General features: G+C 33.1%; 2 protein-coding genes across 9 annotated transcripts; one reads left to right on the top strand and one right to left on the bottom strand.

Moving 5' to 3' along the window:
- Positions 1-1,851: 1,851 nt before the first annotated feature.
- On the bottom strand, positions 1,852-5,513 carry NINJA (Putative interactor of JAZ). 8 transcript variants are annotated; one of them, XM_085720141.1, is made up of 4 exons: positions 5,440-5,513; positions 5,080-5,258; positions 2,925-4,162; positions 1,852-2,580 (listed from the first exon to the last, which is right to left on the bottom strand). In XM_085720141.1, the coding sequence occupies exons 3-4, from the start codon at positions 3,901-3,903 to the stop codon at positions 2,096-2,098; spliced, it is 1,464 nt and encodes a 487-aa protein (XP_085576267.1). In that variant the 5' UTR covers positions 3,904-4,162; positions 5,080-5,258; positions 5,440-5,513; the 3' UTR covers positions 1,852-2,095. The 8 variants fall into 8 exon arrangements, with proteins under 8 accessions (XP_085576267.1, XP_085576271.1, XP_085576265.1 ...); XM_085720145.1 differs by having other exon boundaries at positions 2,925-3,921; XM_085720139.1 differs by having other exon boundaries at positions 5,080-5,194.
- A 1,942-nt stretch (positions 5,514-7,455) lies between these two features.
- Positions 7,456-12,211, top strand: LOC146918498 (putative lactoylglutathione lyase, chloroplastic). Its single transcript, XM_085720121.1, has 9 exons — positions 7,456-7,733; positions 9,029-9,227; positions 9,319-9,443; positions 9,573-9,637; positions 10,049-10,261; positions 10,351-10,398; positions 10,975-11,082; positions 11,388-11,528; positions 11,981-12,211. Exons 1-9 carry the CDS (start codon positions 7,625-7,627, stop codon positions 12,020-12,022), a joined length of 1,050 nt encoding a protein of 349 aa, XP_085576247.1. The 5' UTR covers positions 7,456-7,624; the 3' UTR covers positions 12,023-12,211.
- The last annotated feature ends 1,593 nt before the right edge of the window (positions 12,212-13,804 follow it).

Raw genomic sequence — 13,804 nt, 5'->3', positions numbered from 1 at the left:
TAACCCTAAATTCAACAAGTTATTGATGATTATTATACATTACTTGAAATAGAAGGAAGGGATAATGGTAATGATACGTGATATATACATTGCTTGAAATATTATATTTAACTATTGAGATTAAGTCATGACAAAATCAGCTTAAAAAAAATTGATAAGTGAGATGTCTTTTGAATAAATAATTTAATTAAATTTTCATTAAACAGTCACTTATTACATAAGAGATCATATATAACTTGTTTTTACAAACGAAGAGGAAATTGAGATAAACTCTATCTAAGCTAAAAACAACTTATGTCAATAAGCTATATTAAGAAGAGTTTATAGGAATAAGTTAGAGAAAAGCTTGTAGATATATTACAACTTGTTTTAACAAGGTCTTTCAAGTTACAAACATTTACTCACTATTTTAAACAATAATTTAGGTTTTACCAGGACATAAATTAAAATTCAATCTTTAAAGTTGCTGAAGGTGTAATCTAGACATTGAAAGACTATTAAGAATGAGGTATATGATTCAATTTCTACTGCTAACAAGTTTCTCATACTCCTAACAAATTAATCACTATATTTGTATATAAAAGATCGATCTCATAATAAAATAAAGGGAAATGTTAACTAGTGCCCCCAGGGTACTGGTTAAGGAATTATAAAAGGAAATGTTTTTTCGAAATTGTGTATTTTACTTTTTGAAACTTGAAAAAGTATTGCTTTTAATGCTGACTTTCTTTTTTCTTTCCACTTTTAGCTGCTTAACCAGTGCCCCCGGAGCACTGGTTAACATGACCCTAAAATAAAATAAGGTGTATGTGTAAAACAATTATTGCTTGGAGCTATAGAAAAATGTGATATTGCCACTACAGAAGCACAACACTTAATAAAAGATTATGGATCTCTCTTGGAATCTTACTAAGATAATTACTCCAAAAAGAAAACAAGAATAAAAGTTGGCACAAGCCTTCATCTCTTTATATATTACTATCTCTTGCAATAAATGAGGCTCCGTTTGTACGTGGAGAAAACAAAGGAGAATGGTTGTTGGATGGGGTTTTTAATTCCATTTAAGAAATAATATTCTAAGGATTCTAAAATTGAATCTACAAAATTTTATAAAATCTTATCATTTAAGGTTTTTAAAGAGTGTCAAGAGGACCCTTATTAACATTTCTCGTATTCTAAAACTCACAACATTAATACACCATTCAAACCAATCATGTGCGTTAAACCTTAGTGAGGTATTTAACCTTACAAAATAAATGGAAGACACGTGTCTGACAATAGTATACTATCGAAAGACAAAAAAACCTATATTTTTGTTCTCAAAAATGTACTTTCGAAGTGACTTTGGATTGGAGCATAAAAATTATCTTCAATTGGTAGGTTGACTCATACCCTACAAAGACATAGCTTCAACTCTCGTTGTCAACATTATAATCACGTTTATAGATGATCTATGAGTTCTATTAACGCTCTATAAATCGTAAAGCTTGCCATAACCCCGTTTAATCTTTCGTATTATAGTTTCTAGGCATAGCTAGTAAGTCTCTTGAAACCAATCCATTTCAAATATTTTCAAGTCATTTTTTTCTCTTTTCTAAATCCTCTAATGTCAAGGGAAAAGTTTAAATTCAAATTGAGTAAAACGAGTTTAATTAGTATACTCTCTCGGTGTACAATTATTTTACACATGTATCCAATGATGTGTTGTCATGTAAATGAATGATGAATATGACGACTCATGGGTTCTCATGAGTCAAAAAATTGTTGTGGCAAAGCATCATCGGATGCATGTGTAAAATAATTGTATATCGACAGAGTACTAATTCATAAAAATAAAAAATTAAACTTACATGACAAAATTACATGCTTAATTACTATTTAATAGAATAGATGATGCTATAAAGCTCAGCCATTATTAAATACAACTACAATTTTGATTGCAGCTGCTGCAAGTAATTAAAGTGAAATAGGCAAATAGAAAGAAAAAAAAATGGTAATAAACTCATTCATCTCCACAAAAATTATGGAAATTCCAGATTCTCTTGTTGAGAACTACAATATATAGAGTACAACCTGGAGGGTAGATGATAGTAATCTAACTGTGAGAAGATGAACCAAGATTACCATTCGGCAAGCTTCCCAAAACCGAATTGCTATCTGAATTGGTTTGTTCGTCATTTGCATGACGAACAAAATCCTCAGGAGTCATGTGAGAACCATGACACGCACAGACGATTCTGATTTGGTTAGTGTTGTACCTGTAAGTAACACCTGATATTGTCCTTCCATTTGAGCTTGTGGTGGATACCCAAGGCAGATTTGGGTAGGAACCACTTCCTCCGAATTTCACATCCGCGGTAAGCCCTGGCTTAATGTTTGAAAAATCAATGGTGGAACCTTCACCTTTCGACTGTTCTGGTGCATCTTTGCCCCTGAGGTTTGTGCTGCTTCCTTTCACGTCTTCAGGTTGTGAAGAGGAGCCTTCTTCGGTGACACGCTGTTTCCCATCACCTTTGGTTCGTTCTAGCGGCCTGCCTTCATACGGCATGGCCTCGGATATATTGTTTAGATGTAACGCAGCTGCATCGACACAATAATGACATAATGTAATTTCCAAAAAAAACTCAGTAAGTATCAAGCTACAACAATAGAGCTTGCGCATGAAAAAGAAAAACAAATGTCTATAACAATCGTTAACTTTTCATATATAAATCAGATCCAACCCAATTCAATATGCCAGTCTTCCAACCAATTTTAGAATATTTGGTTCAGTTTACAAAACTTGCGGCCATAATGCAGTCAGGAACATATGCACATTCCAAAACATTTTAACTAACAATTTATGAATTTGACTTGGATCTTTGAAGTTCTGAGTCGGGAATATTGGATTAATTAGAAATAATGTCCATTCAAATCACAATTACCTGAGTTAGCTGGGCCTCTCCCTGCAAAGGAAGGATGAAACTGTTGAGGGCGTCCCCATGAGCTATCCTTGTCCAACATAGGAAGCTGAACATACGGATGTCCAAACATCATCGGCAAGCTTCCATTACTCACAGATTGAGCTCCTGCACGTTCACCGGTTGTAGTTGGCATCATATGCATCACTCCAGGTATTTGAGGGCTTGGTGCCCCAACAGAGTTTGACTCTTTTGCCGAAGTGTAAGGTCCGCTCATCATATTCACTTGTTGAGCAGAAAAAGGAGCACCATAAGTCATGTTTGCATGTTTGAAATCTTTTTCTGTGGATCCGGTAAATCTCTTCTGCCCATTGGCACTTGAGTCAGCAACTCCACGAACCTCTTTCGAAGCATCGGAAGAAGCACCGACCCTAATGAATCCTTTAGAACCATCACTATGGTTGGAGAGAGGCCTGGAGGTAGAGTTCTCAGCTTCAGAATCAGCCACATCTTCATTTTCTGCAGTTGAACCATCTTCTGTTAAAGAAATATGAGATGCTCTTGCCCTGTCATGTAAATCACCATGATGAACATCGCTGTCATGCCTCTTTAGATTCCGTATGTCATCAAAAGACATTCTTCGCTTATTTACTGCCTCTGACTGTTTATTTTCCTCAATTTCAATTGGTTTATTATTGTTGTTTCCAACCAGAAATCCTCTTCCATTTAAATTCAAAGAAGCATTATCATCATTGACCTTTGAAAGGTCACTAAAGAAATTCTCCTCGGGCTTCGAGGAATCAGCCCTTCGGCTCCCACCACTTGATTCTGGCTTCTGAGGATCGGTATTAAACATGCTCTTAAAATCATCAACCATCTTTCCACCTCTACCGTTTTCTTCTCCCCTAGTATCCGAGGAGCTTCCATTCTTACTCTTTGCTTTGGCTGATGAACCACCAAAAGATAAACCCAAACTGAGCTCAAGCCCGCTATCGTCCTCCATATTGCAATATCTCTAAACCTATAAAATCCAAAACAGATCAAATAGCTAAATCATCATATCTTCCTCACTAAACCCACGCATCAATTTTTAACCGTCCTCAAATATCTGCATTCAGTTTGATTTTAAACAAGGCAAACCATATATCAGTTGCATGTTACACACTCAAATAACTAAAATATTAACAGTTTTGTAAACTAGCAGCTATATCCAAACTGAGCTAAAGCCCGCTATCGTCCTCCATACTGCAATATCTCCAAACCTATCAAAATTCAGAACAGATCAAATAGCTAAATCATCGTATATTCCATACTAAACTCACATCAATTTAACCATCCTCAAATATCTGCATTCAATTTGATTTTAAACAAGGTACGCCATGTCAGTTGCATGTAACACACTCAAATAACTAAAATATTAACACAGTTTTAATTTATATACAATGTCAATGGAAAATTATTTACACTGGTAATCAACTGGAACAGTGGAATCATTAAAAATGTTCTTAAATCACATTTAGAGCTTGTTTGATACAACAAAATCCCTTTTTTAAACAAAATAATCACTTTTATAAATTTTCATTTGTTTGTTACATAATTTCAAAAAAAATGAGAATCTGAAGGAAAAAAATCTAAAAACTTCCTCGAATGTGAAGCTGTTTTTAGCAGCTTCTCAGAAAATCATTTTTTTATAACTGAATTTTTAAAAATAAATAAATAATAAGTGATTTTCATTCTAGTAAACAAACACAAACCAGCTTCTGCTTTTTCTATAAGCTCTAAAAATTAATCTTTAAATTATTGAGTATCAAAATCACTTTTTTTATAATCCCTAACAAACAGACCCTTACTATTAAAGTCACACATGAATAGTTGTCATCCATTGACGAAGTAAAACATTTTACACTGACTGCGTATCAAAATTCAACGTTTATCACAATCATAGTTTTTCATATGAGGCATCAAACGAAAAATTACAAAATTAACAGTAACCAACTTGTTGCTATTTCTATACTCAGTGACAGATCAGATTCCATTAATAATCCACAAAATCAAAACACAAAACTATCTCCTTTTGAAATAAAAACAACAAACAAGTAAACAAATTCAACTAAAAAAAAAATCATCCAAATTTAGAAGCATCAAAAGCAAGTATATATGAATCAAATAAAAACCTCACCTCAATCCTGATCTAAATCCTCCCCTTTTTCACCAACTCTCTTTCAACTGATTTCAACAATTTGTTGCTTCCAACTCCAATCAGAAGCAGCTCAAAACCCTAGAATACACAAAATCTGTAGCTATATGATCAACCACTTTTGTTCATCAAGATCAAAACTTTATAGTATCAATTCGTTACTTGAATGGTAACAAAAAATGGGTCAGGATCCGATTTGAGTTTAAAAGCTTAATTTGAGAGATACATAATTGGGGGAAGATATTAAATAAAAAAATTTGTGAAAAATTGAAATTAGGGTTTATATGCAAATTATTGGGGAGTGCAGAAGAGAAAGAGGGTAAAAGGGGAAAATGAAAATACCTGAAATTTGAGAGAGGATTGATCAAACCCTAATTGAGCTTTCCATTATGCAGATATCAGTGGAAATTGATAGTGGAAGCTAAAATATAGGGAAAAATGTGGTTATAAGGATAATATATTTTTTTGATAAAAAAATATTTTAAAATTATAAAAGAAAAATTGTCAATGTTTATTTGCCAATGTGATTCTCATGGTTTAGTGAAGCTGCTATGAATAATGACTGTACCATGTCATCAAAAATAAAAAATAAAAAATAAATGTTTTATTTACTTTTTAAATTAAATAATTTATTAAAAAAAAGTAACTAATGGAGTTTAATATAGTAAAAAAAAGTTAGACTCTAATCAACCAAGTTCGAATCCTAATTGAGAGGGAGATGTGTCCATGTTAAAAAATATTTGGTTGGTCGCCTGTATCTAGACACATCATTTAGATTTAAATAATTTTGTTTTTATTGGACACACATTCGAGAAAATGTAGAAAGTGATAAAAATTAAATAATGTGTATTTTAAAATAATTATATGATATATATTTTTCTTTAATAAAAAAAGATATTTTTGTACGTGTATTAATAATGTTTTCAAATGATTGTTATCTAATAAGACTTCGTCGTTCATATTTAGTGTCTTGAATAGAATAAAATTCAATCCAATGGAGGAAAACTTATGGGAGGAGATTGTGTATTGTTCTTTTTTTTAAAATAATTTACAAGATATAAGATTGGCTTAGTGGTTAAAGTGAAAGTGTTATAAGATTGGCTTAGTGGTTAAAGTGAAAGTGTTAAGAAGTTAACCGATATAAGTAGATCAATAATTCGATCCTCACTCACATTATAATACTAACAAATACAAAAAAAAAAAAAAATACGTAGATTGAGATCTTTACTTCTCATCCGCTTCATCCAAATGTTAATATTAAACGAGACAGTCTACATCGACAGGAAAAAGTCTCTTGATGGCGGTATAAAGCCCAACAGTGATGGGGTCTGCAGAGGACATGGTGATACTTCAGGGTGTGGTAGTTTATTCAGAATTCTATGAGGACATGAATAAGAGGTTACATTAAGAAGATTTGAGCTTATGATGCCTTTCATGTTGAAATGTATATGTACCATGGCTTGGATCTTGCATGGAAGGAACGGTTTCTCATCTCATTATGATTACAAATGACTACAAATTTAGTGGGAGGATTCTCACTTTGGTTTGGCGCATTCACAATCTTTTATCTTTGGACTAACATAGCCAACTTCATCACACTTTGGAGGGAGGACAATTGTTGTGTTGATTGGCCGACCAACTTTAGCCTTCTTTGAATTCTTCAAATTGTACTATTACACATGCTCCTCCTAATGAGCTTCTTTGATGATGTTTTCACGATTTACATGCTTAAAAATGTTCGTTTAATTTTGTACTTTTGCTTTGGACTTCACCTCTCTTTTGTACCTATTGTACCTAAAAAACAAATAATTTGGGTTTTAAATTTTTAAATAGTATATTATTAGATCCTTGTATCAATTATAAATTCATAAGGGAATCAATTATAAATTATTTGAAAGCTAATGAACTCGAATAAAAATTCTAAGTTTCATTAATCTAATTAAATATTTTTACAAATTCAATAACTTAATTACAAAATTTATTAGTTAAGTTACCAAGTACTTTTGTCAATGAAAAAACTATATACCAAAAAAAAATTGTTGCAAAATTTTAACTTCACTTTCTCACATTTTTTAAGTGTAAACCAGACGCGCATCTTCCTCGAGTATTATAGAATTTAAATGGACAACAAGCTCTCGCTACGAATTTTAACGTTGTTGCATGTCTACAGTTAGATTCGAACTCAAGACTTTGGTTAAAGTAAACGAAACATGTGTCATCTCATCTAAGCGTTAGCGTTATTGATTCATTTTCTCACACTTACCTTCTCTCTCCTCTAAAAAATTAATTATTATTATTTAAAAAAAGATTGTTTTTCCTAAAAAAAACTATAACAATCATTTCTTAATTAAACCAATCATCTACCACTATTAGTTAAACCATTTTTATTCCTTTTTCACACACAAAAAACGAATTAAACCCTATAATCTTGCAAATTCAGTTTCGTATTTCTATATTCATCTCATCATCTTCATCTTCCACATTCATCATCTCATCACATCACTCTGTACAGTCCTTTTCCCTTTCCATGGCTTCTTCTTCAATTCGTCCCTCACTTTCTTCACTCAACAGATTGCCCTCTTTCTCTTCTTCACGCAATCTTTCTCAGAGATTCTCTCTTTTTCATCTTCGTAATGGTAAGTTTATTCGTTGACCCTTTTGCAAATACTTCTCGAAGTTGTTGTCTTTTTCAATCATTCTTTCGTAAATTTTAATTTTTATGGAAAATTTAAAAATGGTTTTTTTTTTTTTTTTGCATGATGAAGTTATGTTAATTTGTGATTAGATTGCATTTGGTGTTGTATTGATAATTTGACACAATGGAATGTGTTTTTGGGAGTGATTTTGTATTAGTATTGTTGTTGCATGTTGAGTGTGTGTATCTAGGTGGGATTGTCACTTCATATTAGAGACATTTTTGGTGTCCAACATGTGTCGGTGTTAATGAAACATTAAACCGACCTGGACACTGGACACAACACTGACACGTCGATAGCAGTAATAGTTTGAGAAAATTGAATAATTGAATGTATCACATGTGTATCCTGACACTTCATATTAGAGACATGTCTGGTGTCCAACATGTGTTGGTGTTAATGAAACACTTAAACCAACCCAGACAACGAACACAACACTGACACGTCGATATCAGTGATAGTTTGAGAAAATTGAATAATTAAATGTATCACATGAGTACCCTGACACTTCATATTGAAGACGTCCGATGTCCAAGTTGCAACACTTGTTTGTGTTGGTGCTTCATTGACACCAACACTGACACAACACTAACATGTCGGCACCTGTAATAATAATTTGAGAAAATAAAATTAATCTAACATGCAATTAGATTGCATTTTGCATTATGTTGACTATTTGACATAATGCATGTGTTTTTGGAGTGATTATTTTGTATTATTTCTGTTGCATATTGAGAGTGTGTATCTATGTAGCATCTGCATCGACACTTCTAATTGAAGACACGTCCTTTATCAATAAACAAGCTTAGGTTCTTCGTAGGTGTGTACTATAATTTAATGAACTTCTATTGTTTTTGGGTTGTAATTCAGGTGTCTACGTTTTAGTATAATGTTCAGCATTTGTGTCTGTGTCACTGGACACATTGAATCACTTACATTTCCTTAAAAATTGGTACACATTTTCTTAAAGTTTTACTGAATTATAGGAGTTTAATTTTCTTGAATCAATTCATTATGTCAGTGTGTCTAGCGTATGTGTCAGTGCTTCATCAGTTTGTACTATAATTTAATGAATTGTGATTGTTTTTGGGTTGTAATTCAAATGTCTATGTGTCAGTTTTGTTTCGTGTCTGGTGTTTGTGACGGTGTCGGTGTGTATTTAGTGTTCATGTTGGTGCTTCATAGGTCTGTACTATAGTTTAATGAACTGTGATTGTTTTTGGGTTGTAATTCAGGTGTTAGACTACTGCCCCAAAATTTTGGTCTTAAAGCATCTAGGTTGTTGAGACATGATAGTGGAAGTATGAGAATGATGGCTTCAAGGAGCATGTCTCAATCTGTTACACAGGAAAATGCATTAGATTGGGTGAAACAGGACAAGAGAAGAATGCTTCATGTCGTATATCGTGTTGGCGACTTGGACAAAAGCATAAAGTATGTTGTATCTAAGATTGAATTGGTTGCAAACTTATTTGTACTGTAATCTTTTTCATAGTAAAAAGAAAAAACTTGTTGGGGATTTCAGATTTTATACAGAGTGCCTTGGAATGAAGGTGCTCAGAAAACGTGACATGACAGAGGAGAAATATACTAATGCCTTTCTTGGATATGGCCCTGAGGATGCACACTTTGCCATTGAACTAACATACAGTGAGAACCTGACTAACTTGTTGACATTCCTTATAATTACAGAACTTCGCATTTTTTGTAGTTACTTTAACATCCCCGAGCAGTGGAAATTCTTATGTTAAAACTGTTTTTCTCTTGATGATGTTTCAGATTATGGGATTGAGACCTATGACATTGGAACCGGATTTGGCCATTTTGGTATTGCTATGGATGATGTTAGTTTCTCAAGCTTTTATGACTTGTCTATCTTCTATGCCTACTCTCATCATTGTATATAAAACATAAATTGCTTAATTAAGTGCTTATCATATTATTGTCTCTAGTTTATGTTTAACAAAAGATAAAATAAAAGCGAACTGTTTCGATTTAAGTTATAAGCTGTTTTCGCAAGCTATCATGTAGAGCTTATGGAAATAAGTTGAAAAACAACTTATGCACATGTCATAAATTGTTTTCTTAAGCTCTCTCAAACAGTCTCACAAGTGCGTATGCTAGTAGATAAGAAACCCTTCTCCCAAACATATTTGTAGTTTTGGACTTTTGGTTATTTCTTTGAATTTTCTCTCTATTGATCTTTTGATCAATGCATACAATGTAATTTCCTTGTCCTTATAACCATTTACTAGATTTCAAGAGTTGTGGACATTGTGAGAGCTAAGGGTGGCGTAATAACCAGAGAGCCTGGTCCAGTCAAGGCAGGCGACTCAGCTATTGCAGTTATTGAAGACCCTGATGGTTATAAATTTGAACTTTTGGAAAGGGCTCCCTCTCCCGAACCCCTGTGCAAAGTAATGCTTCGGGTTGGTGATCTTGATCGATCCATAAAATTTTATGAGAAGGTGAGGATCAATGCACTTTATGTTGGCTTATGGTCTTCTCATTTCCTATACAAACCATTAATTTGTTTATGTGATTACTTGTTGTGTAGGTTGTTGGTATGGAGTTGCTTCGTAAACAAGATGATCCAGAATCCAAGGTACCTTGGCATCATTTTTCTGTTATATATCCTGGCCCTGATGTCTTTTTTGTAACTAATATGCCTAGTATTCAGCAATTAAGATGATTAGAATTTATTGTTTATATCTAATTATGAGAGGGACTCTTAATGCCTAAACTTTCTTATAGTAAAATTTAATCTGAATGGAAAAGTTTAGCTTAGGGTAACCAACCCCCCCTCCCCCAGCACCTTTAACAATTAACCACTAACATTTGCCTATAAAAAATAAAAGTTGTCTCATGTTTTAACTAACTAGCGGCTGAATGTTCTTGTATTTCATAAGGCATCGATCTTCACCTTGTCAATTACCAAACATTATGCTTCAATGGTTTTATATTGATTGGTTGCGAAAGTATTGATTTATGATGACGATCCAATTTATTCTCATTTTTGTTCACATTTCCACTGTGTTATGCTGATAGATTCTCCCAATTTTGAATTATATATATTGACTAATGCCATCTTTACAATTATTAGTTTCAACCTTGCTTTAGGCATTTGATCTCTATCACTTCATCTGCAACCTTTTAATGGCTTCCCTTCTCTTTTTGGCAGCGTACCATTGCAATAATGGGTTATGGTCCAGAAGAAAAAAACACTGTTTTGGAATTGACTTACAATTATGGAGTCACAAAATATGATAAAGGAGATGCATATGCTCAGGTAGACAGAAGTTCTCCTTTTTTACTCTTCCGGTCTTGTTAAATAGATTAGAGGCTATAGGCTATAGTACTGCAGAATTTGGACAAACCACTATTGTTTCATGATATGTGATTTGGTACAAAGTGTTGTCAAAATTGCAGCTAAAGTGAGGCAGCGTTATGGAATTTAAAGAGATGGCTGATTTTTCATATTAATATTTTGTTGAAATGCTTCTTAACTTGTATTTGTTAATTAATAGCTTTTTGTCATTCAGTTAAGTTCATTTCATTTGTTTATTCGCTTGTTATGCTTGTTCCTTTTTACAGATTGCAATAGGGACAGATGACGTGTACAAAACTGCTGAAGCAATTAAACTTGCTGGAGGAAAGGTTACTCGTGAAGCTGGACCAGTACCTGGTTACAGAACAAAAATCACATCATGTGTGGATCCCGATGGTTGGAACACGGTATGCCTCAATAGTCATTTTCAACATTACTTCCAGTATGTTTGAGAGTGAGCATTGGCACAATGGTGAGGTTGCTGCCTTTTAACTTAGAGGCGCATATTCAAATCCTGGAAACAGTAGCTTGTTTTCCATACCTTACCTAGTGGGAGCCTCGTGCTATGGGCCACTCATTTTATTTCTAATATGATGCAATGTTTTAAAAATTGAATATTGAACTAGCAAGACCTCTGGGTCAAAGTTCAACCGCCATAAAACGCTCGAATTGAGACAACCATAATCAAACCACCAAAATAACCAAACCGTTCCAAAGGCCAATTCATGGCTGCACCGTCCGGTTTGATTTCTAAAGCACGAAATGATGCATAATATCTCACATTTCGGTGCGTGTTATATTTTCTGGTTATGGAACATTTGTGACTAACTAGTTCTCTCCACCTTTCTAATGTGTGCAGGTTTTTGTAGATAATCATGATTTTCGTAAAGAGGTTGAGTAATTTACGTTGTTCACCGTGACAATCTTGTGAAGAAATAGTGTTCTTTGTAGAAGCTGTTTGCGTCGGGGAATGTTCATACTCACATCCAATTTTTTGTAGATGATAGAATAATAATGGCTACACCAATTGACCCTTGTAGCAAATTTCTTTAACTTTATATAATTGAATGGACAGAAGTATTTACCCTCATCCTTGCACCATTTCCTTTCATTTTCTTTTGAGCTTCGTCTCAGTTTCTGGTTCATTCATTATCGCTATGTCTCAGTTTTTGGTTCATTGTAGTTTTTTTCTGCGTCGAAGTGATGTCAATGCACGCTTGAAGTCAATTTGCATGTGTTCACGTGAAATCAATTCATGTACGCTTCACCCACTTCATGAACATATTTGAATTGAGTTCACATGAACATACACAAATTGACTTCATATATATTCTATGTAACTTAATTCACATACTTACTAGGGATGCATTGATGGAAAAAATTAATTAATATTTTATTGTTAATCTAAAATGATAATGGTGTGTGACAAACAAATACTTTAAATGTGACTCAACGAATATTTATATAATAAAATATAATTTAATGTGTTCTCGTGAGCATACTTAAGTTGGTAGGGATTTTGTATTATATATCAAATGTTGGGGTTTAAACTTTAGATTCTCCACTCATTCAGCTTCAAAAGGTAAAATTGTATTCATTAAGCGACTTAGACAAACAAAAAATGTGATTTAAAGCATATGCAAAAAAAACCAAATTACATTTGAGTACCATTGTGTTTTTGATTGAAATATACAACAAAATAATCAATTTTAGATCTTTCTTAATAATTTTTTTATTTTTTTTTATAATTTTTCTAGATGTCTTGTGAACTGCTTCTTTTCTAGTGGTCTTTTCGGCACACCTTGTGCTGTGGAGACTACTATTGCAGTGTTAATATAATCAATTTTTGCTTGTTAAAAAAAAAAAAAAATTTCTAGATCTTCATACGTCTCTATTGATTTGACAGGAAGCAATTATATTCAATTCAATCTAATCCAAAATCATGTTTTACCATAATACTAGTTGCTATGTAGTACTATGTAAACATCATTTAGAGGGTAGAAGACAGAAAAGGACATACTTGATTCCCATTCATGGCTATGCTTTAAAGTAATTATTATTATTCCATTCTGTCTTATATAATTAATATGCATATGTTCACCTGGTCCTCACTTATCATGTCCACTTAGATTTCAATTCGAATATAAAGATTTTAGTTTCTACTCCTCCAGAGAGTGGTATATTTTACGAGTTTAAGTTTTATACAATGTCGGTGTAATATATTTTACAATACTAGTATATCACAACCATTTATGACTGTGATTTTTTTTGGCATTCCCACCGGTTTCCGGTCCACCAATGATGGGCGACTAATCCAGCTCGTGTTTAGAGGCATGCGCACTGGTCAAGCGTTGTTACCCCTGAACCCTGTATTTTCTAGGTATGTCCTTGGAAGGAGCTCCTTGCAACTGAAACCAAAACAACTTGGTTATTTATGACTGTGATTTTAAAATAGCTAAAATAAAACTTGTAATATTTTTAATAATTAATCACACTTAATTGACTTTTAAATCAAAAGAGAAAATTAAATAATTTTTCTCTTCTCCTCCAAAACCATCTATCCAAATATATCCTTAGTTTTTTGTCAATGTAATCGACCATTATCAGGTGACTTTCATATATGAAGCTCTTTTTTACAAGTTATATACAAAGCCTCTTGAAATGAATAATGGTATTCTTGACA

This window comes from Medicago sativa, chromosome 6, assembly GCF_051527215.1.
Source record: "Medicago sativa cultivar Bolivia chromosome 6, Bolivia_mono, whole genome shotgun sequence".
Lineage (NCBI taxonomy): Eukaryota > Viridiplantae > Streptophyta > Magnoliopsida > Fabales > Fabaceae > Medicago > Medicago sativa.
This window is presented reverse-complemented; position numbering and strand designations above follow the sequence as displayed.

What these genes read in the sequence shown, in the direction of transcription:
- NINJA (XM_085720141.1), bottom strand. Translation starts at nt 3,903, where the DNA reads ATGGAGGACGATAGCGGGCTTGAGCTCAGTTTGGGTTTATCTTTTGGT. An exon ending in GAGAGGCCCAGCTAACTCAG is followed by an intron (nt 2,581 to 2,924) that starts GTAATTGTGATT and finishes GTGTCGATGCAG; the next exon opens with CTGCGTTACATCTAAACAAT.
- LOC146918498 (XM_085720121.1), top strand. Translation starts at nt 7,625, where the DNA reads ATGGCTTCTTCTTCAATTCGTCCCTCACTTTCTTCACTCAACAGATTG. An exon ending in GACTTGGACAAAAGCATAAA is followed by an intron (nt 9,228 to 9,318) that starts GTATGTTGTATC and finishes TGGGGATTTCAG; the next exon opens with ATTTTATACAGAGTGCCTTG. An exon ending in AAGGAGATGCATATGCTCAG is followed by an intron (nt 11,083 to 11,387) that starts GTAGACAGAAGT and finishes TCCTTTTTACAG; the next exon opens with ATTGCAATAGGGACAGATGA.